The 26,527-nt window shown below is 40.4% G+C and overlaps 1 protein-coding gene and 1 long non-coding RNA gene across 3 annotated transcripts; both read right to left on the bottom strand.

Moving 5' to 3' along the window:
* Positions 1–1,705: 1,705 nt before the first annotated feature.
* Positions 1,706–13,827, bottom strand: LOC131226287 (flotillin-like protein 2). Of its 2 annotated transcripts, none has more exons than XM_058222094.1 (2): positions 13,782–13,799; positions 1,706–3,335 (listed from the first exon to the last, which is right to left on the bottom strand). In XM_058222094.1, exon 2 carries the CDS (start codon positions 3,319–3,321, stop codon positions 2,308–2,310), a length of 1,014 nt encoding a protein of 337 aa, XP_058078077.1. In that variant the 5' UTR covers positions 3,322–3,335; positions 13,782–13,799; the 3' UTR covers positions 1,706–2,307. The 2 variants fall into 2 exon arrangements, 1 of the variants encoding a protein (XP_058078077.1); XR_009161703.1 differs by lacking the exon at positions 1,706–3,335 and adding an exon at positions 11,438–12,042 and having other exon boundaries at positions 13,782–13,827.
* Positions 13,828–16,040: 2,213 nt separating this feature from the next.
* LOC131226288 (uncharacterized) lies at positions 16,041–26,009 on the bottom strand. Its single transcript, XR_009161704.1, has 2 exons — positions 25,766–26,009; positions 16,041–16,405 (listed from the first exon to the last, which is right to left on the bottom strand). It is a non-coding gene; the product is annotated as an uncharacterized LOC131226288 (long non-coding RNA).
* Positions 26,010–26,527: the final 518 nt, after the last annotated feature.

Raw genomic sequence — 26,527 nt, 5'->3', positions numbered from 1 at the left:
AGTATTCTGTAACCACTATTTCCTATGGTGTGGTCCACCTGAGATGTGGATAGTACTAATTTTTTGAATCATGACTTAAAATTACGTGGCAAAATGGAGGGACGATATGGATAAAACATATATATCTATGGTGGGGCCACTTGGGCTACTTATCATTTGATTGGATGGAAAATAAACGTTACCGTGCGCCTTGTAAATTATTTAACGTGAAAATCATTATCCCTGCTGCTATTTTTGGTGTGGTCCACATGATCTCCTGATATAATTTATTTTTTGGCGGGTGCTCTAAAATGATCTCTGAAAATAGGTGAACGGTGTAGATGTAATAAATACATCACTGTGGAGCCCATATAACTTTGATCTCCTTTGAACCGTTCGTACGACTCGGAGCTCGAGGAGTGTCAACGCTCGTCTTTGCGTGACACGTACCTACAGCAGTCACCGCTGCAAATAAAAAAAAAAAAAAGGAGAGAGGGAAACGAAAAGAATAAAAGAGGGAAAGAAAGAAAAGAAAAAAAGAGGGAAAGGGGGGAAGAAGAGATTGAGAGAGCGAGAGAGAGAGAGGAAGAAGAAGAAGAAGAACAGGAAGCAGAGCAGCCGCAGCTGCAGCTGCTCGAGAAGAAGAAGAAGAAGAAGAAGAAGAAAGAGAAGAAGAAGAAGAAAAGAAAGGGAAAAAGATAAGGTTTTTTTGTTTTTTGTTTTTTGTTTTTTTTTTTTTCAGGGCCCGTAACAGCCGTTATGGGTCTGTAACGGCCGTTATGGCCCGTAACGGGTCCCACCGTTACCATTACGTATCGGCCGTTACGGCCGATACGTAACCGATTTGGGATACCCTGGTTCTAAGAGGGCATTAAAGCATGCATACACTAAATAGATTGGATGTCTTCCACTCATCACAGTAGGCCCCAAATGCAATATAAAAGTTTTTAACAGTGGACATCCCATCCTTCCCCGTGTGGTCCATTTGATAATGTACGTAACTGTTTTTTTTAGGGCCGCAAGATAGCATCAAGGGAAGTACATGGTGGATAGATTGGATATACTATTCACATTACAATGGGCCCCACATATCATGAGTATATATTAACTATTGTATTCTAATGCGTATAATGCTTTTTTAGCTATAAAGACATCACTTATCATCTGAAATATGGCTTTTTATTAGGTTTTAGTTTACTGCTAAAAGCTGTAACTTGTTTATATTCTTTAAAGCTTTTACAAGCAAATACATCCATCCAAACAACCCCTTAAGTCAGATTACCTGTAATACCTTTACAACTTAAGACTTCACAGGCATCCAAACGACCCCCAAGTGATTTTAGAGGTTTTAGGCAGGAGTTTATATGGTGTGGCTTACCTGAGTTTTGGATCAGCCAGAATTTTGGGCTCCAAGAAGTACATCATGGCGCTCGCATGATGGACTGATTGGATGTCATGCATACATCACGGTGGTCCCACTCACAGTGTTGTAGAATAAGTTTATTCCACGAGAGAATGTTGTTTAATCTGGAACGTGGGTCATTTCTAACCATCCATTTCATGTCCGTTCTTTAGATGGCTTCGATCATCTGATGATCTGATTTATACAAAATTTTCAGCATACGGACCAACTATAGTAGTGGCAACCAGATCAACGGTTTAGGTCATTACATCTGTGTACCATGTCAACATGTACGGTTTAGATTGGGCCACCTCAACAGTATAATTCCGATTGAGACTAGATTCCATTTTTATTCTCATTCATAAACTTCAAAAAGAAAACTCCTCTTATTAAGAGAAAATCCTGGGCCCACTGTGGCCCACTGTCACTCCTCAAGGGCCCACAGGACACTTCACATACTGCTCGGCTTCACCGTCGGTTACCGCGGCCTCACGTCGGGCCCACAGCGGCAGTGTCATCGCCGTCTGCTCTTGGACATACTCCATCAGCGGCGGCTGCATTTTGTAAATGCTCGACACCTTGTGGGCCGAACCATCTAGGCCCTCAGTTCCTGGCCCACCACCCCCACAAATCTCCGATCCACCGTCCGTCACGATGCAGATCTTCGGCTTGAGTCCCTTCATCGACTTGGCGCTGATCTTCGCAATCTCCTTGTACATTCCATTGTTTATCATCATATAATCCCTCAACGCGCTGTAATCCCTGCCCAGCGGGCCCAGCATTGACCGCACATGGTATGAATGTGCGTCAGACATCACGATCAACGCCTTAGCTTCGCGCTTCTTGGCATACAGATCGGCATCAGCGGCTCGCTGCCTGACATGGAATTCCACATCAGCGAGCATTTTCTTCACCTCACCGTTCTTCTACTCAGCGTAGAAGAGTGCGTCGGTGTACTTCTGCTGTTGGAAGAACTTGGAATTCGTTTCTTGAATCTTCGCCTCGAATTCGACAGTTGCCTTATTCAGCAGCTCGGCTCGGAGCTTCTCCATGACTACGAGTGCCGCCTTCTTCTCGAGCTCGAGCTGCAGCTCAGCCTCACGGATTGCGTTGGCCTTCTGGGCCTCCATCTGGGTCTTCTTGGCCCGCCCAATCGCGACAGCCCTATGGCCGTCGAGATTGGCCACTGAGTCGGCGAGGTCTCCGTCGAGCCCGTTCTTGAACACCTTCACATCTGTCTTCACCCTCTTCTCCTCCTTCCTCCCCTCAGCAAGCTGGTGGGCCACAAAGCTTGATGTCTCCATATCGTACCGGGCCGCATTTTGGATAACCTTCGCCTCTCTACACTTCATTTCCATTTTCCCCCTCGTGTCCGCCTCATGGGCATTCAGCATTGCATTGCAAGCGGCCTCGGACTGAATTTTTTGTGTTAGATTGTAGAAGTAGCATCTCCCGTCGGTGTCAACAAGCTCCTTGACATTGGCATTGTACACAAATAGCCCGAAATGGTTGAGTTCTAATTGGATTTTATCAAACACCTCATGTTTGAACTGTTTAGTACCCTTGACGATCTCCTCTATCGTCATCGATGCCGCTAGCACGCAGGCCTCCCCTTGTATGATGCCGTTGACAAGCTCAGCGATATGGGCCTTGAATATCTTTGCGGATGACGACGGTGGCATGAGCTTGACGTACTTAAGGAGGTAGGCCATGTCGTCGGTGCGGGGCCCAATCGTGAACACGGCCGGGAGGAGGAATTGGAGCTTGTCGGAGCTCATTGCATGGACCTGGACTGAGTAATTGACGGGCGAGATGCTGACACGAGTGCAGCGCTGGCCGGGCCACACCCACGCCTTCCTAGCTAGCTTGATGTCGGGGATCCGCGCCCCGGTGATGACAAGGTATTCAGAAGCTTTCGCCACCTTGAAGCTCATGGTCATGACCTAGCTTGAAGCTGGTAGATTGGAAAATGAGTGAAGAATGGAAATTAAGGTAAGAATTCGATGGCATTTTGGTAATTTAAAACAAGGATTCCAGTCATGCATACATGACTCAGTGACTCGGTTTGACTCGTTTGGTCTTGAGCATGGTTTAAAGAGGCAGAGACTCGACCCGACTTCTTTGGTCCTGAGTCGAGTCTTGACCCGAGTGAGTCTGAGGTGACTCGTTGTACGGACCCGATCGGGTCTAACCATGTCCGACTCGACTCGTTGGCGAGATCTTTAAATCTCGCTTGATAAATTGGTTAAACGATATTATCACATTATTATCTCGAGATTTCAAATCTGGTATTATTGGGTTAATATCATGATATTAACTCGGAAAAATAGTAAAAACTATAATGAATTTATAAATATATATTATTTAAAATTTAAATTTCTTTAACAATTTATAAATTTATAGAATACATTTTTAATTTTTGGCATGAATTTCGGGATAATATCCCAAGAAAAAAAATAAAAAAATTGAAAATCTCCCGAAAATTTTCAATGCCGAGAAATTGATGGAAACGAGATTAGTCTCTGTACTTGTAACCATGGTCTCGACTCGAGTCGCGACTTGCGCGAGTTGGGTATCAATCGGCCCGACTCGCACTCGTCCGGAAACGGCACGCGATGTTTTTACCTGCGGATTTATCGCAACCAACCGATAACTGGCACGTCTAATGAACGGCTGTAATAAAAGAGGCTCACAATCGGATGGCTATGGATCGAGCTACACTTGAAGAATGGTTAAAAGAAATCTTATCTTGCATCTATCCACTGCAAAGCTTTGTACGTGTGGGGCCAGAGCGATCTTTTCATGAATCCGTACCGTCCATCATGTGAATCACCTTAATTTATCTTTGGTTACAAAAATTCAGGCCGATCCAAAACTCAAGTTGGCCACACTACGGGGAGCAGTTGAGATGAAATCATCCACCATTAAAAACCTTCCGGATTGTGTTCGGGACCACCGTGTTTTCTATATGAAATCCAATCCATTCCGAAGATGTGTCCACCAGGATCAAGGATAAATAAAAAATCCTTCTTTTAAAAAAATCTCAGGTGGCCCACACCATGCAAACATTAGAGGTTTTAGGCATGATTTTACATAATGTTGTCCACAAGAATCATGGATCGGCTTGATTTTTTGGGGGCAAAGGTAAAATTATGGGGAACACATGATGGACGGATTGGATCTCATGCATCCCAAACCAAAGGTTACTAGTTTCCTGATGTTCCCGTCCATGCAAGTGGGCCCATGGTTAGGTGATCCAAACCATTAATTGGATTGATCCCATCATGGATGAGTGGTGCCCCAAAAATCTCATAATATTGAAGAACTTAACCTTTTGTTTACTGGCACACATCTAGACCGTTGATGAAAAAAAACAACAATCTAGATTAATAATTGAAAAAAGACCAGAAATTGGATGGCTAGAATCTTCAATCCCATAAATACATTGGGATAAAACTGTTTCAACCGTTTGGATCGACTTCATCTAATTGTGGGCCCCACTTTTATGAACTGAGAGCATCAGGACCCTCCAATTTCACATGCCTGAAAAAAAAGGTTCACTGAATCAGTTTACCTTGGCTATGGTAGCCTATGACGGTACTTTGAAAGCAACAAAAGGTATTTTCTTTCTTTTGGCTGTGGATAGAATATCAATATCTCTTCCAAATGCAGATGAGATCAGCTATTTGTAGAGGTTCCTCCAAAATAGTGGACCATTTGACTCTTTCTAGCGATGGGCCTTTTCCTTCCCAAGATCCCTATTCCATCGGAAGCGGATTGCCTACTGTGTAACTCTGTGGGGCCCACCATGGACTTACGTGTCTTATCCACGCCGTCCATCCGTTTTTAAAGATCATTTTAGAGAATGGAAAAAAAATCGAAGCATATCCAAATATCACATGGACCACACCAAAGGAAACAGTGGAAATAATGACGTCCACCGTTGAAATCTTCCTAGGACCCACATTGATGTTTATTTATCATCCAAAATGTTCATAATATCATACAGATATAGATGAAGGGAAAACATAAATATCATCTTGATCCAAAACTTCTGTGGTCCCCAAAAAGTTTTCAACCGTAAATGTTCAATCCACACTGTTTCCTTTGGTGTGGTCCACTTAAGATTTAGATATGCTTCAATTTTAGATACATGCCTTAAAATTATCTAATAAAATGGATGGACAGCGTGGATAAAGGATATTAATTACGGTAGGCCCCACAGAGTTTACTCAGTACGAAATCCACTTCCGATTCCATCTCTTGAGGGGCAAGATTGCTATGATGTTTGTTGATGTTTTTAAGATGGTGGTGACTCTTTCGCTGTACACACGTGGCAGAGTTGTATGGCAAACCAGACCGAGTTGTTGATGGATTGTAAGCCAGAACAAGCTGGCAGGATGGTTTATAACCATCCGATTTTCCCTTTCCAATTCGGACCACCATCTATTGTACTTTCAACCATCCATTCGCTACCCATCAATTGGATGTCTAGGACTGCTTGATCAGAAATAATTTAGAGACTAGATCCATCTACAATGTGACCCACAATTTGTATGGTCTGGATGACGGTACACGAGTTCTTCATGTGAGAAGGATAAGTCACCACTATTTTCAAATGGTGGTGAACTATCACGAGAGTTGGTGCTTCATTCAGTTCTTGAGATAACCGGGACGCGGATTGCGTACTACCCTCGCCCGTCCCTAGCTCCGAACGGGCAGTTCTGTGGGCGGGCCCACCGTGATGTATCTGTACATCCAAGCCGTCAATCCCTTTTCTCAGATTATTTTAAGGCATGAACACAAAAATGAGGCAGATCCAACGCTCAAGTGGACCACACCAAATAATAAACTTGGTTGCATTAAAATGCACAAAGTATTAAATGTCAGTTGCATTAAATGCAAGAGTCATCTACGGTGTGGTCTATTTGACCGTTGGATCTGCTTCATTTTTGTTGTATTACTCAAAATAATCTTAGAAAAGGGATAAACGGCTTGGATGTACAGATACATCACGGTGGGCCCGCCCACAGAACTGCCCGTTCGGAGCTAGGGACGGCGGGGGTAGTACGCAATCCGCGTCCAGATAACTGAGGGAAGTTGTTACTCTGGTTGCCTATGGCGGTTGATAGGCAGGCGCTTGTACACGTGACATTATTAAACTCAAATTAAACTCACCGTTTTCTAATTAAAAAATGCACAATCATATTTGTTAAACAATTTTAACAAATATTTCTCGGAGTTGGTCTGTATAATTAAATTAACATTAAATATACGATTTCCGTGCGATCCTGACAGTGGGGCCCACCTTGATGTATGTGTATTACATCCATGCCGTCCATCTGTTTTTTATATCATTTTAGGGCATGAGTAAAAAAAATAAAGCAATTCAAGTCTCAGGTCGACCATGGTACAGGAAACAGTCATGATTGAACGTCCACAATTTAAAACTTCCTAGGCCCACCGTAATATTTATTTTCCATCCAGACTGTTGATAAGGTCACACAGAACTGAATTAAGGGAAAAATGTAAATATCAGCTTGATCCAAAACATCTTTAGCCCACGACGAGTTTTTAATGGTCAATCACCATGGTTTCCTGTAGTGTGGCCCACTTACATGATTTGGAAAAACAGATAGACGGCATGGATATAGATCAAGGTGGGCCTCATTGTCTGGGCGCACCATGTTGAGTGAGGCTGGAGCCGCACTTAATCTTGTCCCTCCATTAGAGAAGTTTCCCATTATTAAATGGATCGGTCCGGAACGAGACAGATTAACGGCCCGTATCATGGCCCACCTTGAATGTATGTATTTTACATCCATGCCGTCCATCCGTTGTGCCAGCCAATTTTGCAGCGTGAGGTCAAAAATTGAAGCAAATTCAAATGTCAGGTGGACCATATCATAGGAAATAGTGGTGATTGAATGTGCACCATTAAAAACTTCAAATGTGGATGAAGGGTAGGGCTGGGCATCGAGTCGAGTTGGACCGATTTAGGGCTGACCCGACTCGATCTAGTTTTGAAATGGGCTCGGCCTGAACTCAACCGACTCGCGGTACTGAGTCCAACATGCTTGACCTGATCTGAGTTTAATATGCCCTAAACTGATCCGGATCGAGTTTGACCCAACAAAAGAAAATAATTTCCTCTCTTGATTTGCATCTCTCTTCACTATGGCTCACCAGGGTTTTGGATCAGGGTGAAAATTGGTCCCTAAAGTTTTATGGGTGCCACATCACATGCTATTCAGATTTTGGGTCCATGACATGTATGCAAAGGTGCGTAGGTGTGTTTGTGTATGAGCCATACTCACTTACACACCTACGTATGTGCGCACCTTTGCACACATGTCATGGACATCTAATCCGAATGGTCCATGTGATGTGGAATCCCATGAAACTCAAGGGACAAATTTTCACCTCGATCGAAAATTATGGTGGGCCATAGCAAAAAGAAATGCAAATCAATGGAGGAAATTGTTTTCACTTTTCATAGCTCAGCAAAGTTTTGGATCAAAGTAAAAATTGGGCCTAGGAGGTTTCATGAGGTTCTGCTTCACGTGGACTGTTCAAATTTTGAAGTCACATCACATATGATGAGTTCTCAAAATAGTTCGCATGAGTTTTATGTGAACTAGTGCGCGGCTGAGCATTCGGCTATATATATATATATATATATATATATATATATATATATATATATATATATATATATATATATATATATATATATATATAAAGCCTATCAATATGTAATCAATCCCAACATAATAGAAAGTAAAGATTTTTGATCGAAGTGTTTGAAGAAAGAACACTAACTTTTCGATTACTTCTTTAAGTCACGCTTTCTAATTCTGAAGATCATCATAGTAGACAACTATAGAGTACACTTTATGTAATGTCAATACAGAGCCTAATATTAAAAGTTCTTAATAATAAAGGTTAAGAAAAATCACTAAGCCTTAAATAAACTGGAGACTTAAACGATGATGGTTGGAAAATAAACCAGCTAGCTAACAATCTAAAAAAATAAATAAAGATATTGGATTTTCAGATCTTTTTCTAAATTACATTTTCTGATACAACAGATTTTTCGAAGAGGTAACTGTAGAGCATACTCCACGTGATACTAGAATGCATCATACTAGCAGTACTAGTATTTTGATCTAAAATTGAATGTAATAAAGAAAAGAAAAAAGGAAGAAAAAAGATAAGGAATGGATTAAAATAAGATGTGTGGATTGATGTGGGAGAAGATGAATTGTTAGCTAAAGGAAGAAGAAAGGAAATGGGAATTCAGAGAGCAATGGTCAGGGTAGAGAATTCTACCTCCAGCCTCGACTCTCCTTCTCTTCTTCTTGCTCTGCTTCTTTCCTTTGTGTCTTTTTTTCATACGTTTTTTGTGTCAAAACTCCATGTATTGTAAAGTCTCTTCAAATTCTTCCTTCTTTTCTTTCTTTTATGTTGTGCAGAGTGCCTTTTATAGACATTCGAGGTAAGGGATGTATGTGTATTATGGTAGGTTCAATTTTGCTCGGGGTTGGACAGATCAAAGCACAAATGAAGAGTTGGAAAAACCAAACCACAAATAGAGAGCTGTAATTGGCCCAGCATAGTAGAACCTACAATCAGTTGAGGAGAGACCATTTTTGCTCAGAACTGGCTGCGGGCAGCTGATTTTGCTCAAAACTGGCCAAGTACCAGTCGAGTTTGAGTAACCTGCTATCTAGGACCAATCTGATCCATCCATTGTATTCTTGACATGTTTTCAACCGTGTATCTGCTTTGATCAAGGGTCAAAGGTAGTCTTAGACAGAGTAGCCATCGCTTGAATCTGAGGTGTCTACAATATTAAACATCTACCATTGGGACCTTCTTAGGCGCACAGAAGTTTTAAATCAGGTTTCCTTCGTCCTAGTGAGACAAAACCTTATAAATGGGATTGGATGGCATATAAACATCATTTTCAACCTCATAAAGATTTCAATGATAGGCATTTTCGTCCCACTGTTTTCTCAAATGTGGCCCACTTAAGTTTGGAATCTACATGATTTCCAGCATCATGTTCTAATAAGATATTGCAAAATCAACGAATGGAGTGGATGCCACAAACCAAAAAAAAAAACAAAAAACCACCAAGATTTCTACACAAGCTATGTGGTAGAAATTTCGATTTGTCTTTAATATAGGTAGTCAAGATAGTTTACACAAAAATAGGTCTAATCAATAATTTCATCCATTTATTTGTTAAGACCTATCATGAATTGTTCATGATTCTACCAAATCACTTTCGTTAAACAATTTAACCATTCCATATATGTCTTGAAAAATGAGTGGTCGTGGAAAAAAAAAGAAAAAAAGAAAAAAAAGGCTAAATCAAGATTAGAGTAATAGATCGTCTAACAAAGATGATATTTGCATAGATTTAGTGGACAGTTCAAATCAACAAATTAAACATTTCTCCTTAATTCAACACTTAATTTTCAATTTATTAAACGACACCTAAGTCATTTACCTAACCCTACAAAAATAACCTTAGTAGCTACCTAAGCAAAGTAGCAAAGTGTTTCCTATTTACTATACTAGGAAGGTCCAATTAATGACTTGGGTCATCCATCATATGAATAAAGAAAGAGAATCTATATTAATAAGAAGACATTTAATGGCCCACATGTGGGTGCTACTTTGGATTAACCACTTCTTTCAAAGTCACTTTGATATGATGGTTATATCCATTAAATCAATTACTAAAAAAAAATGAAGGGTCCACATTAATTATAAAAGAGGCCAACTATTAATGTGGGTTGTCCATAAAGCAAATCTACTTTTGATTATCATCATATTGTATTATTCATAAAATAATTTTATTAAATTTCCAAACAATATTATATAAAAAAAAAGATATAGTCATCCAATTGGCATTTACATATAAAATTATTTCAAACTTTGATCCTCATGTAAATCTTATTCATTTATTTTATTTTATTTTTGATTTTTTTATAATCTCAAAAGTGGCTGACAACTGGGGCCTTAGTTGTTGGATCCGTTTGACTTGATCTATGCCGTCCATCTAGAGTTGTACATGAGCAGAGTAAGCTCAGTTACTCGCTCGACTCAACTCAGAATTGCTCGACTCGACTTGGCATGAGTTTGAGCCGAGCACAAGCATGACTTTGATACTCGTTTTGATTACGAGTAGAGTACGAGCTAGGTAATACTCGACTCATATGCTCGAATCGTACTCGACTCGGTACTTGGCTTGTACTGTGTGGTGTTGATTTGTTATTATTAGTTTTTTCTATAAATTGTTAATATATTTCAGAAATTAATATCATATATTGCTAATATATATCAGAAATTGTTAATCTATGTTAATATAGCTAATATGTGTTAATATAGAAATTGTTAATATGTTAATATATGTCAGAAATTGTTAATATGTTAATATATGTTAATATAGCTAATATATGTTAAAATTGTTAATATATGTTAATGCAACTAATATATGTTAAATTTGTTGTTCGGAAACCTTGCTTGAATTGGGCTCAAATTCGGACTCGAACTCGAAAACTCGGACTCAACTCGGCTCGATTTCTGCTCGTACTCGGTTCGTACACGGACGAGTAGAGCACAAGTAGAGAATCATGCTCGATGCTCGAGAAGAGCCGAGTACAAGTAGGATTCGAACCGTGCGAGCTGAGCATGAGCTAGGCAATACTCGGCTCGACTCGTGTACAGCTCTACGTCCATCCATTTTTACATCTCATTTTAGAGCATGAGCCGAAAGATGAGGCAGATCAAAATATCAGGTGGACCACACCACAGGAAATAATGATGATTTAACGATCAAACCTGAAATTCCGATCTGCCTCATTTTTGAGCCATGCCCCATAAAACATATATATCATGGTGGGCCCCACAGTCCTGGATCCACCAAGTGGAGTCCCAGGGAACGTCTCTTACTTCCTCGTTCAACTAAATCAGAGTGGGCTTCGTGTTTTAACGGCAAACAGATCAATCTTAATCAGAATATTACATCCGAACCGTTCAAAAAAAACAAAAAGCAATCCTGTATAAAAAAGAAAAAGAAGAAGGAAGAAAAAGAAGAAAAAGAAACACGGTTTACACGAATAAACACCAACCCTAATGACAAGCTCTGCCCCGCCGTGGGGCGCACGTTAGCCATCACCGGCAGCCGTCGCTAACGTGAGCCGGGGGCGGATGGAAAAAAGAAAAGGAAAATTTTAAATAAAATCATTACAAAAAGCAATCCGAGAAAAAGGAAACACGATTTACACGAACCAAAGCCAGCCCCACCCACAACATCTACACCAAAACCGGCGCGCACGTTAGCCCCCCCGGTGGTATGGGCTAACGTGCGCCAGGTGCGGAAGATCTCGATCAGCCCTTGATCTTCTTGACCTTTAGCCATCCCTTCTTGCAGGCATCGACGATCTTCGTCCCTTTCTTAAAGAAGGACTTCAGATCCTTCGCTCGAAGCTTCAGTTGCTCCTGAATTCCCGCCATGAACGAAATTAAGAGGGGATTAGCGTTAGGGTTTTACAGAGATTTAGGGTTAGGGTTTCGACGATTGGGTCTTTCCTTCTCTTCTTTCTCTTCGCTGTGTTTTCTGAAGACCTTAGCTGAAAATCTCGTCTCTAAAATAATTGAAAAGATAAGATAACGTGTAAGTCGAGAGAACCGGAATATAATACAACTTTCTTCCATCGTTCAACACGTGGCATATTATCCCGCAATCCAACCGTCCATATAGCATTATAATGATCATATTGTTTATTTATAACTTATCTGGTGACAATAATCTTCAATTTACACAATTTCAACCGTTAATATTTATTTTCTACATTTTTTAAACTGTCCACTGATTAGACACATCGAATTTAAATATTTCACAAATATTTTAGCAGTAGAAAATAGATGGACGGTCCAGATTGATAGATTATTATTGTATGTGTATCGCGAGGGCGTGATTTACAATTACGGTATACCTGATCTACTTAGCATCCGGAAATTGGTTGACACGTGGCAATCACTGTAGCGAGCCGAGTTGGTACGAATCCAAGTCATTTTTCCATTGGTAAGGTGGGGTCTGAGTCATCCGGAAGGTTCATTTTGTATCTGTCGCGACTAAGAATACACTCTGTAGCGTCACTCACTGCAGTCCACGTGGTGAGATGATCTGATGATCTGAACCGTCCACGTTCTATTCCTACTATATATGAACCAATATACATTAAAATTTAAATGATAATTCTAGATATTTACATTTATTTATATATTTGTATTTGACCCAATGAAAATTTTCTTTTTACGGTCTTAAAGTCATCTACAGATAAGGAAGTTAAAAATCATCCGTTCAGAGAATATTTCTTTCAATGGCCGTTACTACATAGATTCAACGAAATGGACGGTACCAACCATAATAACACACGTCATGTGGACCCTAGTAGAGGGCAACACATTGAGGATTCTGAGTCGCAGCACACGCAAAGGAAAACAGACTTCGCAACCCATGCAGAAAGAAAAAGACTTTGGGCTGGTTGGTGGAACTTAATTTCATCATTTATTATTGTAATAGACTTTTTTTTGGTGATTTTTTCTAATTTAGACCGTTTGGTAAATTAAAAAAATTTAACTATACAATTTTAATTTTCACTTAAAATTAAGTTTACTTTTATAAAATTTATTATAAAAAATTCTTCTTAAATATTAATTTTTTCATAAAATACCTTTAAATTCTATATCTATTTATTGGTAAGTGTAAAAATATGTTTTTATTATCTATGATTTAGGTGGACCATATAATTGCAAATAGTGTATTGGGTGATGCCTACCCTTTAAAATGTTTTCGTGAATGTGGCCCACTTGAATTATGAATTGTCTTTATTTTTGGGCCATAAGGTTAAAAGTTTTCATGGCATATAATGATTTGAGTGGATTTAATATTACTTTTGAGGTGGCCTATAAAAATTCAGTGATTGACATCTCTCATGTGGCAACATTTAAATCATAGGTAAACTTAATTTTTTGGACTTTGGCTTAAAGTTGGATTACACATTTAATGATCGACTAGAACCGAGCCTCCAGGAACAGCTGCTTCAGACCGACTTCCCAAAGGCCCGGCCACGGCCCTCCCAGACGGATCCCGGGTATCCTCCTTGATCTTTTGGCCCGACCTTTAGACTTTGGACCAGTGGTCTTCTTTGGCATAGGATGAAGTGAGATCGCCTCAAAAGGACCTTCCGAGTCCTTGTGCTTAGAGTCCGTACGTACTCTCCGGCTCGGACTCACCCCCAACCACCCGAACTTTATACGAATCGTTCGACCTGATAATAAAGGAAACTGAAGTAAGAGATGGGGAAGGTGGAAGACTCACAGCTAACTCTTCTCCGGGTAAAATTCCTCTTCTCCGCGCAAATTTCCTCTTCTTCGGGAAAATATTTCTTCGGGCAAGCTTTTCTCCGACGTGCAGAACCTCTTTCCGACAGCTTCTCACAGAAGCAATCTCAAGAAGAAAATGAGAAAACTGGAAGAACTCGAATGTGGAAAAGTTCGAATGAAAGAGTCTGGGGGTTTTTATAGCCAGCGCCAACCATCCATCATGACGGATGGCTGTCTTCGAAGCTGAAGCGGCTTGGTTCCGAGCCTGACTGTATATGTGGCAACACTTAATACGTTCGATCTGACATCCACCGAGTCGTGTGCAGTCAGCATTCAATGCGCAAATGACTCTTCACTTCTCGGAGTCCACGTGGCGTCGTCTGATTCACTCGACCGATTTGGTTCCTCACCTGCGGCCACATGTTTGATGCCCGGTGGCTCATACATAAGAAACGACTGCTGCCATACCGTGCCTGGATCACGAAGAGTTATCATTGTGACTGTTCACCTCGGCTTTAACGGCTAGTCATCATGAGGGGAGCGGCGGTTCATTTTCCGAAGGTAATTACTCTCTCAGTCCGAGCTCGGACGTAGAAAATAGAGGGCTTCTGTTATGGGTAAATCTAAACCGAGCCATACCGATGTTGACTTAGAGATATCAACAAGCGAAGCTTCGGACCGATGGCGTTCGACCTGACCCGATTCCAAGGTCTTTTGTAGAACTTTGACACTGACCTGGAACATGAAAGGGGCCATCACACATTCGACCCGCGCTCCTACCAGATCAGCACGCTAATGGCCTCAGACAGTTGTGAGTAAAGCTCGACTTGGATGAGTACGTGGCCGAAGATGGCGCTACGGGATTAACTTCATGTAACACATATATGAAGTGTTATCCGGGCATGATCTTCGGGTAACGTCCGACAATAGCGTGCACGTAGCTCTTGCATGATGGCATAGACCGTGTTGAAATTATCGGACACGTTCATTTCAATCCCAAGGTATAAATAGGGGACTCATTTGCATAAACAGGTACGCAATATCTCACACCCTAAACCTACTTTACACAACTTAAACCTAGATTCTTAGCCTAACTTTGGTATCGGAGGGTACCCTATTCTAGCCAGGGTCTCTTCTTTTTGTGTAGGTCACAAGGTTTACTCTGAATACCCGGAGCTCAGTGAAGGGTGATCTAGATTTTAGTATCAATAACTTTTGTTAAACAATTTAACCATTCCATATATGTCTTAAAAAATGAATGGTCCTTAAAAAAAAAAAGGCTAAATCAAAAATAGAGTAATAAATAGTTTAACAAAGACGATATTTGCTTAGACTTAGTGAACCGTTCAAATAAACAAATTGAACATCTCTCCTTAATTCAACACTTAAATTTCAATTTATTAAACAACACCTAAGTCATTTTCCTAACGCTAGCAAAAATAACCTTAGTAGCTACCTATGCAAAATATCATAGTATTTCATATTTACTATACTAGGAAGGTCCAATCAATGATTTGGGTCATCCATCATATCAATAAAGAAAGAGAATCTATATTAATAAGAACACATTTAATGGCCCACATACCTGGGTGCTACTTTGGATTACTAAATTCTTTCAAAGTCATTAAATCAATGACAAAAAAATAAAAAAATAAAAATGAAGGGTCCACATTAATTATAAAAGAGGCCAACTATTAACGTGGGTTGTCCATAAAGCATATCTACTTTTGATTATCATCGTCTTGTATTATTCATAAAATAATTTTATTAAATTTCCAAACAATATTTTATATAGTAAAAAAAAAGATAGTCATCCAATCAGCATTTACATATAAAATTATTTCAAACTTTGGTCCTCATGTAAATTTTATTCATTTATTTTATTTTTTAATCTCAAAAGTGGCTGACAACCGGGGCCTTAGTTGTTCGACTCGTTTGATTCGATCCATGCCGTCCATCCATTTTTACATCTCATTTTAGGGCATGAGCCGAAAAATGAGGTAGATCGAAATATCAGGTGGATCACACCACAGGAAATAATGGTGATTTAACGATCAAACCTGAAATTCGGATCTGCCTCATTTTTGAGCCATGCCCCATAAAACATATATATCATGGTGGGCCCCACAGTCCCGGATCCACCAAGTGGAGTCCCGGGGAACGTCTCTTACTTCCTCGTTCAGCTAAATCAGAGTGGGCTTCGTGTTTTAACGGCAAACAGATCAATCTTAATCAGAAAATTACATCCGAACCGTTCAAAAAAACAAAAAGCAATCCTATATAAAAAAGAAAAAAAAAGAAACACGGTTTACACGAATCAACACCAACCCTAATGACAAGCTCTGCCCCGCCGTGGGGCGCACGTTAGCCATCACGAGCAGTCGTCGCTAGCGTGAGCCGGGGGCGGATGGAAAAAAGAAAAGGAAAATTTTAAATTAAATCATTACAAAAAGCAATCCGAGAAAAAGGAAACACGATTTACACGAACCAACGCCAGCCCCAACCACGACATCTACACCAAAACCGACGTGCGCACCTTAGCCCCTCCTCCCCCCCCGGTGGTGTGGGCTAACGTGCGCCAGGTGCGGAAGATCTCGATCCGCCCTTGATCTTCTTGACCTTTAGCCATCCCTTCTTGCAGGCATCGACGATCCTAGTCCCTTTCTTAAAGAAGGACTTCAGAACCTTCAGTTGCTGAATTCCCGCCATGACCGCAACTGAGAGGGGATTAGGGTTAGGGTTTTACAGAGAATTAGGGTTAGGGTTTCGACGATCGGGTCTTTCCTTCTCTTCTCTCCCTTCGCTGCGTTTTCTGAAGATTTTAGCGGGAAATCTCGTCCCTAAAATAATAGAAAAGATAAGATAACGTGTAAGTCGAGAGAACCGGAATCTAATACAACTTTCTTCCATCGTTCGACACGTGACATATTTATCCCGCAATCCAACCGTCCATATAATATTATAATGATCATTTCGTTTATGTATGACATATCTGGTGATACTCACTTTCAATTTACACAATTTCAACCGTTAATATTTATTTTCTACATTTATTTAACTGTCCACTGATCAGATACATCAAATTTAAATATTTCACTAAATATTTTAGCAGTAGAAAATATATGGACGGTTCAGATTGATAGATTACTATTGCATGTGTATCGCGAGGGCCTGATTTACAATTAGATCTACTTAGCATCGGGAAATTGGTTGACACGTGGCAATCACTGTAGGGAGCCGACGCAGATTACGTCCTACCCCCGCCTGGGGAACGGATTGGCTACTCCCCCTGACACCAGCCAATGGCTGGTGGTCGGTCCTCTGTGGGCCCAATCATGATGTATGTGTTTCATCCATGCCGTCTATCTAATTTTACATAGCAATTTATAGTATGAGACAAAAAATGAGATATACCTAAGTCTCAATTGGACCACATTACAGGAAACAGTGTTGAATTAGTGTCGACCATTAAAAACATTTTGGTGGCTATAAAACATTTGGATCAAGCTGATTTTTGTTTTTATCCTTCATCTGGGCCTGTATGACCAAATCAACAGATTGGATGTCAAATAAACAGTACAGTGGGACTTAGAAATATTTTAATGGTGGATATCCAATCACTATTGTTTTCATGTGGTGTGGACCACCTGAGATTTATATCCCTCTAAATGTTGGGATAAGCTCTAAAATGATCTTTATAAATGGATGAACGGAACGGATGAAACACATACATCATGGTAGGGCCCACAGAGCACCGACAATCAGCCACTAGGCTGGTGGCAGGGGGAGTAGCCAATCCGTTTCCGCCCGTCTCTAGCCGACGCAGATTGCGTCCTACCCCTGCCGTCTCTGGCCCCATACGGGCAGTTCCGTGGTCGGGCCCACCGTGATGTATCTGTTCATCTAAGCCGTCCATCACTTTTCTTAGATTATTTTAAGGCATTGAGAAAAAAATAAGGTAGATCCAACGCTCAAATGGATCACACCACGGATTACTCTTGCATTTAATGCAACTGACATAATGTATCGCAAGGGCGTGATTTACAATTACAGTATGCCCGATCTACTTAGCATCCGGAACTTGGTTGACACGTGGCAATCACTGTAGGGAGCCGACGCAGATTCGGAAATTGGTTGACACGTGGCAACACTGTAGGGGGCCGACTTAGATTGCGTCCTACCCCGACTCTAGCCCCAAACGGGCAGTTCCGTGGTCGGGCCCACCGTGATGTATCTGTTCATCCAAGCCTTCCATCCCTTTTATTAGATTATTTTAACGCATTATGAAAAAAATAAGGTAGATCCGACGCTCAAATGGACCACACCACAGATTACTCTTGCATTTAATGCAACCGAGCTTATTATTTGGTGTGGTCCACTTGAGGGTTGTACCAGCCTCATTTTTTTCCTAATACCTTCAAATGATCTGATAAAACGGATGGACGGCTGGGATAAACAGATACATCACGGTGGGGCCGCCCACAGAACTGCCCGTTCGGGGCTAGAGACGGGCGGGGGTAGGACGCAATCCGCGTCCGAAGCGGGAACGGATTGGCTACTCCCCCTGACACCAGACACCAGCCCGGTGGCTGGTGGTCGGTGCTCTGTGGGCCCCACCATGATGTAAGTGTTTCATCCATTCCGTTAATCCATTTTTAAAGATCATTTTAGGCTCGATACGAAAAATATTAGGGATATAAATCTTAGGTGGACCACACCATAGAAACAAAATAATGAATGAATATTCACAATTAAAATCCTCCTAAGGCCCACTGTACTGTTTATTTGACATCCAATATGTTGATTTGGTCATAAAGAACCAGATTAAGGGAAAAAATAAATATCAGATTGATCCAAAACTTTTATGGCCCCCAAAACGTTTTTAATGGTCAAAATGCATTCAACACTGTTTCCTGTAATGTGGTCCACTTGAGATTAATATATACTTAATTTTATTTTTTGCATAATAAAATGATATATAAAAATGGATGGACGGAATGGATGAAACACACACATCATAGTGGGCCCCACAGAGCACCGACCACCAGCCCATGGCTGGTTTCGGGGGGAGTAGCCAATCCGTTCCCGTCCGGAGCCGAGGTGGTACGAATCCAAGTCCTTTTTCCGTTGGTAAGGTGGGATCTGAAATATCTGGAAGGTTCATTTTGTATCTGTCGCGACTGATAATCTACTCTGTACCGTCACTCTTCAGTCCACGTGGTGAGTTGATCTGATGATCTGAACCGTTCAATTTATATTACTACTATATATGAACCAATATAATTTAAAATTTCAATGATACTTCTAAATATTTCCATTGATTTATAGTTTTTTATTTGACCCAATGAAAATTTCCTTTTTACCTTCTTAAAGTCATCTACATGTCAAAAATCATCTGTTCTGAGAATATTTCTTTCAACGGCCATTACAACATAGATTCAACGAAATGGACGGCACCAACCATAGTAACAAACATCATGTGGGCCCCAGTAGAGGGCAACGCATGGAGGATTCTGAGTCGCAGAACAAACTTCGCAACACATGCAAAAAGAAAAAGACTTTGGGCTGGTTGGTGGAACTTAATTTCATCATTTATTATTGTAATAGATCTTTTTCAGTGATTTTTTCTAATTTAGACCGTTTGGTAAATTAAAAAAATTTAACTACATAATTTTAAATTTCAATTAAAATTAAGTTTATTTTTATAAAATTTATTATCAAAATTTCTTCTTAAATATTAATTTTTTCATAAAATACCTTTAAATTCTATATTTATTTATTGGTAAGTGTAAAAATATGTTTTTATAATCAAAATTAAGTTCACTTGAGACTTTTTTCATGTGGCAACATTTAAATCACAGGTAATTAAACCTAATTTTTTGGACTTTGGCTTAAAGTTGGATTACACATTTAATGATGAATTGAAGTGGATTTCACGTGCACATCACGAATGGGCTTAAGTGTGCATTTCTTAATTTTTAAATTTTTTAGTTTTACATTTTTAATATAATAGAAATCTTGGCAGATTGCATGCCTGCCACATATATCGCTGTGAGATGATGTGGCGTAACCTCTTTGACCGACCATCATGTATGCATTTTATCCACGCCATCCATCCCTTTTGCCCTCCTTATTTTAGGGCATGAGCCTAAAAATAAAGCACAATCCAAATCTCGAGTGAACACTATAGAAAATGATGGGGATATAAGGCCTACCATTAGATTATATTTGTGTTTTTCATTCGTACATGTATGCATGATTTTATGAATAGGTTAGATAGCAAATGAAATATTATGATAGGTGATTTAAAAGATGGCCATTCACTTTCCACTATTTAGTATAGTTTACATGAGTTTTTTATCTTAATAATACGCTAGTTCATGTCTTAAGATGGTGTGGCAAAATGAATGAATAAAGTGGATAAAACACATATATCACGGTTGGCCTGAGCTTGGGCTACGTTGTGCTACAAGGACATCCTGTGGTGGGTGTTGTAGACCGTTCCCTTTTGAAAATCTTGAGAGAAAATCTCATCAAACGGTTGGGAGAGTGATGTCCTATGATGTGTGTGTGTTTATATATATATATATATATATATAGGGAAAATGTACTATGCGCTCGAGCTGATGGGACCGTTCCATGAGGTCGAGCTGTGTGGGCCCCACCGTGATGCGTTTCGAACATCCACCCCATCAGTTAGTTGCACCATTCCATCGTGGGCCTAGGTCTCAAAAATCAAGTCAATCCGTGACTTGTGTGGGCCACACCACATACAGAAGTGGGGAGGGGCCGTGCACCATTAAAACATTCATAATCATTTTTTGGGCCCACCGAGATGTGGTTTGCAAATCCAGCCCATCCATTATGTGTGTCCCACTTGGATGAGGGTTCAGACCAAGTTTCAGCAGCATTCAAAACTCAGGTGGACCCCACCAAGTGCTTTTATATGTTTTTGGCATGTCTTCACATGATTTTAGATGGTATGGCCCACCTGAGTAAATTTACGTGATTATATATATATATATATATATATATATATATATATATATATATATATATATGGGAAAAGGTACTATGCGCTCGACCTCATGATAAGCTCCCGTGAGGTCGAGCTATGGGGGCCCCACTGTGATGCGTGTCGACCATCAACACTGTGCATTTGATGGGTCCCCTCTAAATTATGAGATATCCTAAAAATCAGCCGTATACGGAACTCAGGTGGGCCATACCATCTAAAATCATGTGAAGACACCGTTAAAACATATAAAAACACTTGGTGGGGGCCCATTTGAGTTTTGAATGCTGCTGAAACTTGGTTTGAACATTTATCCAAGTGGGACACACATAATGGATGGGCTGGATTTGCAAACCACATCTCGGTGGGCCCAAAAAATGATTATGAATGCTTTAATGGTGCACGGCCCCTCCCCACTTCTGTATGTGGTGTGGCCCACACAAGTCACGGATTGACTTGATTTTTGAGACCTAGGCCCACGATGGAATGGTGCATCTGACTGATGGGGTACATGTTCGAAACGCATCACGGTGGGGCTCACACAGCTTGACCTCATGGGATGGACTCGTGAGGTTGAGCCCATAGTACCTTTTCCTATATATATATATATATATATATATATATATATGAGCCCATAGTACCTTTTCCTATATATATATATATATATATATATATATATATATATATATATGGGAAAAGGTACTATGCGCTCGACCTCACGATAAGCTCCCGTGAGGTCGAGTTATGTGGGCCCCACCGTGATGTGTGTCGACCATGAACACCGTGCATTTGATGGGTCCCCTCTAAATTATGGGATATCCCAAAAATCAGCCATATACGGAACTCAGGTGGGCCATACCATCTAAAATCATGTGAAAACACCGTTAAAACATATAAAAGCACTTGGTGGGGTCCACCTAAGTTTTTAATGCTGCTAAAACTTGGTCTAAACCCTCATCCAAGTGGGACACACATAATGGATGGGCTGGATTTGCAAACCACATCTCGGTGGGCCCAAAAAACTAATTATGAATGTTTTAATGGTGCACGACCCCTCCCCACTTCTGTATGTGGTGTGGCCCAAACAAGTCATGGATTGACTTGATTTTTGAGACTTAGGCCCATGATGGAATGGTGCATCTGACTGATGGGGTAGATGTTCGAAACGCATCACGGTGGGGCCAACACAGCTCGACCTCATGGGATGAACTCGTGAGGTCGAGCGCATAGTACCTTTTCCCTATATATATATATAGAGAGAGAGAGAGAGAGAGAGAGAGAGAGAGAGAGAGAGAGAGAGAGAGAGAGAGAGAGAGGGTACTAATGCGCTCAATCTCACGATAAGCTCCCGTGAGGTCGAACTGTGTGGGCCCCACCGTGATGTGTGTCGACCATCAACATCGTGCATTTGATGGGTCCCCTCTAAATTATGGGATATCCCAAAAATCAGCCGTATACGGAACTCAGGTGGGCCATACCATCTAAAATCATGTGAAGACACCGTTAAAATATATAAAAGCACTTGGTGGGGCCCACCTGAGTTTTGAATGCTGCTGAAACTTGGTCTGAACCCTCATCCAAGTGGGACACACATAATGGATGGGCTGGATTTTCAAACCACATCTCGGTGGGCCCAAAAAATGATTATGAATGTTTTAATGGTGCACGGCCCCTCCCCACTTTTGTATGTGGTGTGGCCCACACAAGTCATAGATTGACTTGATTTTTGAGACCTAGGCCCACGATGGAATGGTGCATCTAACTGATGGGGTAGATGTTCGAAACGCATCACGGTGGGGCCCACACAGCTCGACCTCATGGGTCGGACTCGTGAGGTCGAGCGCATAGTACCTTTTCCCATATATATATATATATATATATATATATATATATATATATATATATATATATATATATATATATATATATATATATATATGAAATCTACTATCCTCGCTAGATATGTAATCCCATGTTAGGCCCATGGTAAGGAAATCAGGCTGATCAATGATTTAAATGAGCCACACAAATGGAATAAGTTAAGAAAGAGACATTTGCTTTTGATTTTTTATGGAATCCATTGTGATGATCATGTGAAATCCGTTTGAAACATTAGATGTCACAAAAATATTTAAGCATAAGGCTTAAAAGTTAAGACAATCTCTGATTCAGGTAGGCCATATCTAGGGAAGCAGTTTGGAGGGTGGGCATCGCACTGCATATTATTTTCATTCGTATGGTCCACTTGAATCAAGGATGAGGCTGGTTTTTTAGACTTGTGTCTACATTTGGATCAGGCAACAGGTGATCGGGTGGATTTCATAGACACATCAAGTTAGGACCCACATGCAGTCGTCTTCATAGCGGTGGAGATTTAGATTCTGCTGAGTACTTATAAATGTGAGAATTTAATGGCCGTTCTTGGAATACCATGGATCGGGAAGAATTTTTGGATAAAACCCTTTATTTTTAAGCTTTTCTCTTTTGACTAAAGACTTGACACGGAATAAGATAGTGATTTTTGGTGTAAAGTTTTAAGGCTAATTATGCGGTTGTTGTGTTGAGGTTGCAAAGTTCTTTGGTCGTATCCACTCCATCCATCCATTCATCTTAGGATATGAGAGAAAACTTGAGGTAGACCCAAAGCACAAGTGGACCACGCCACAGAAAATTGTGAGGGCACAAATATCAACCTCGATCCAAAACTTTTGTTAGTTTTCAATTGTATTATCCAAGCCGTTCATCCATTTTGCTCCCTCATTTTAGGACAAGAGCCCAAAAATGAGGTAGATCCAAATCTCAAGCGGACTACACTACATAAAACAATGGTAATTTAACGACCACACCTGAAATTTGGATCTACCTCAAATTTGGGCCATGCCTTATAAATGAGTTGGCTAGGATGAATATAAAACATATACATCATAGTAGGCCCCATGGACTTGGATCCACCAAGATCGATGGTGATGGTTCTTAGATCCACCAAATTGGTGTCCAAAAGGGTCATTTTGGGAGCGTGGATTACGTACCCCTTGGATTCCGTAGCCCCCTAGATTTGAAATCCTCTTATTGTGTTTGGCACCCTAGATTGGAAATCAACTTTAATCTAAAAGAACTATACATGATATAGTTATAGGGGTTTGAATTTAATTTCTAAATCAACTTTAATATATCTAATTAGTGAAATGTCATGTTTGACAAAATGGTTATAGTAAGCATGGTAAAATATATATACTTTAGCCAAAAATAATGAAATTTTAAGTCTCTTATGGGCCACAACCACAAGGTCATGTCCGAGTGACTAACCAATGATTTTTAACTGTAAATTTGGATCAAGATGATGCGTGTGTTTTTCCTTCATCCAAGTGTGCATCGCCTAATTAATATGTTCGATGGCAAATTAACATAGACCTTAGGGAGTTTTTAATGGTTGTCATTCAATTACTACTATTTCGTATGGTGTGGTCCACCTGAGATTTGAATCTATCTCATATTTTAGTCATGCCCGAAAATGAGCTGGCATAATGGATGGATGGCATGGATAAAGCAAATGAAGCATGGCGACCTTTTCCAGCAAAACACAGTATCGTTGTTGCGAAATCCAGGAGCAGAGTATCTGTTATCGGGGTAGCTGCTTAGTGTTATCCCCTGCTATGTTTGTAACACGATGGTACATTGAATGAATATACCTGCCATCATTTGAAACTATTGAGAATAACACATATGTATTATATCGAAACCATTCATCTGTTTTGTAACCTCATTTTATGGCATGGGCTTAAAAATGAGGCAGATCTAAGACTTATGTGACCCAAAGAAGTTTCCAATGGTAGGTATTCAATCCCCGCTGCTTTCTATGGTGGGGTCCACTTGAGCTTTAGATCTACCTCATTTTTTGGCCCATGCTCTAAAATGATTTTAAAAAATGGGTGGACGGTGTGGATATAGCCCATACATCATGGTAGAACCTATAGCCCATACATCATGGTAGAACCTACCCAACTTGCTAACATGGAGTGGAATTAGCACAAGACCCAATACAATTCCATCTCATCTGATTCCAAGCTTTTCCATTCTTTCTAAACATTTAGTAGAATTGGCACGGGACCAAATGCAATTCCATCCCACCTAATCCCATCTAATACATGGGCCAGACGTCCCAAAAGCTTTTTTTAGGCCACGAAAGTTTTGGACCAAGAGATAACAATTGTATTTTCCTTTCATCCCATTCTGGTTGACCTTATCAAGGGGTGAGATGACAAATAAACATTCCAGATCTTCTTATAGTGGGCCTCGGGAGGTTTTTAATGGTCACCATTCAATCATCACTGATTCTTATGGTATGGTCCATCTGAGATTTGGATATGCTTAAATTTTGGAAATATTCCCTAAAATGGGCTGTAAAAACGGATGGACGGAGTGGATATACAACATATGATAAAGGTGGGCCATACGATAAGGGTAACACTCACTAAGCTGTTAATCTCCTTACTCACACATCAGAGTGGGCCACGTGTTTTAATCCAAACATATCAATACTAATCAGAAAATCATATCCCAACCGTTCAAAAAAGAAATAAAAAAAATAAAAAAGCAATCCTAGAAAAAAAAGAAATACGATTTACACGAATCAACACAAACCCTAGCGACAAGCTCTGTGCCCCACCCAAGGGGCGCACGATTAGCCATCACGGGCAGTCATCGCTGACGTGTGCCGGGGGCGGAGGGAAAAAACAAAAACAAAAATTTAAATTAAATCATTACAAAGCAATCCGAGAAAAAAGGACACACGATTTACACGAACCAGCGCCAGCCTCACCCAAAACCTCCACCCCCACCAAACCGTGGCGCACGTTAGCCCAAACGGCGGTAGGGTCTAACGTGCACCAGGTGCGCGGGGATCTCAATCAGGCTAACGTGCACCAGGTGCGCGGGGATCTCAATCAGCCCTTGATCTTCTTGACCTTCAGCCATCCCTTCTTGCAGGATTCCTCGACGAACTTCATCCCTCTCTTGAAGAAGGACTTCATATCCTTCGCTCGATTATTCAGCTTCTCCTGAAATCCCGACATAGCCACGATTGAGAAGCGATTAGGGTTAGGGTTTTACAGAGATTTAGGGTTAGGGTTTGGGCGATACTGTCTTTCCTCGGCTTTCCTCTCTTTGCTGCGTTTTCTGAAGATTTTAGCCGGAAATCTCAGCTTTAAAATAACAAAAAGAAAAGATAAGGTGAAAGTCGGGAGAACTGAAAATGTAGTACATCTTTCTTCCATCAAAGAACATATGGTAGAGTTATACAGATATCTAACCGTCCATCTATTATTAATATTCATATAATCGATTTATTACCGATGTGGTGATCCTAACCCTTAATTTACACAGTTTAATCAATTCAACCATTAATAATATTTTCAACCCTTCATTAATTTTCTACTGATTAGATTGATAGGACCGTCAAATTTATTTATTTCATTAAATATTTTAGTAGTGGAAAATATATGGACGGTTGCGATTGGTTATTATTATTATTATGTGGGTATCCTGAGGCAGCGATTTACAATTACAGGATACCTGCGCTACCGTAGGATCCGGAATGGTTGACACGTGGCAATCTATTTTAAGGAGCTGAGCTGTTACGATTCCGAGTCTTTTATATCGATAGGGTGGGATCTGAATCATCTGGAAGCTTCGTTTTCTGTCTGTCGCGAGTGAGAATCCATTATGTT

This window comes from Magnolia sinica, chromosome 14 (assembly GCF_029962835.1).
Source record: "Magnolia sinica isolate HGM2019 chromosome 14, MsV1, whole genome shotgun sequence".
Classification (NCBI taxonomy): domain Eukaryota; kingdom Viridiplantae; phylum Streptophyta; class Magnoliopsida; order Magnoliales; family Magnoliaceae; genus Magnolia; species Magnolia sinica.
Note: the sequence above shows the minus strand (reverse complement) of the source record. Positions and strands in the feature narration are given on the sequence as shown.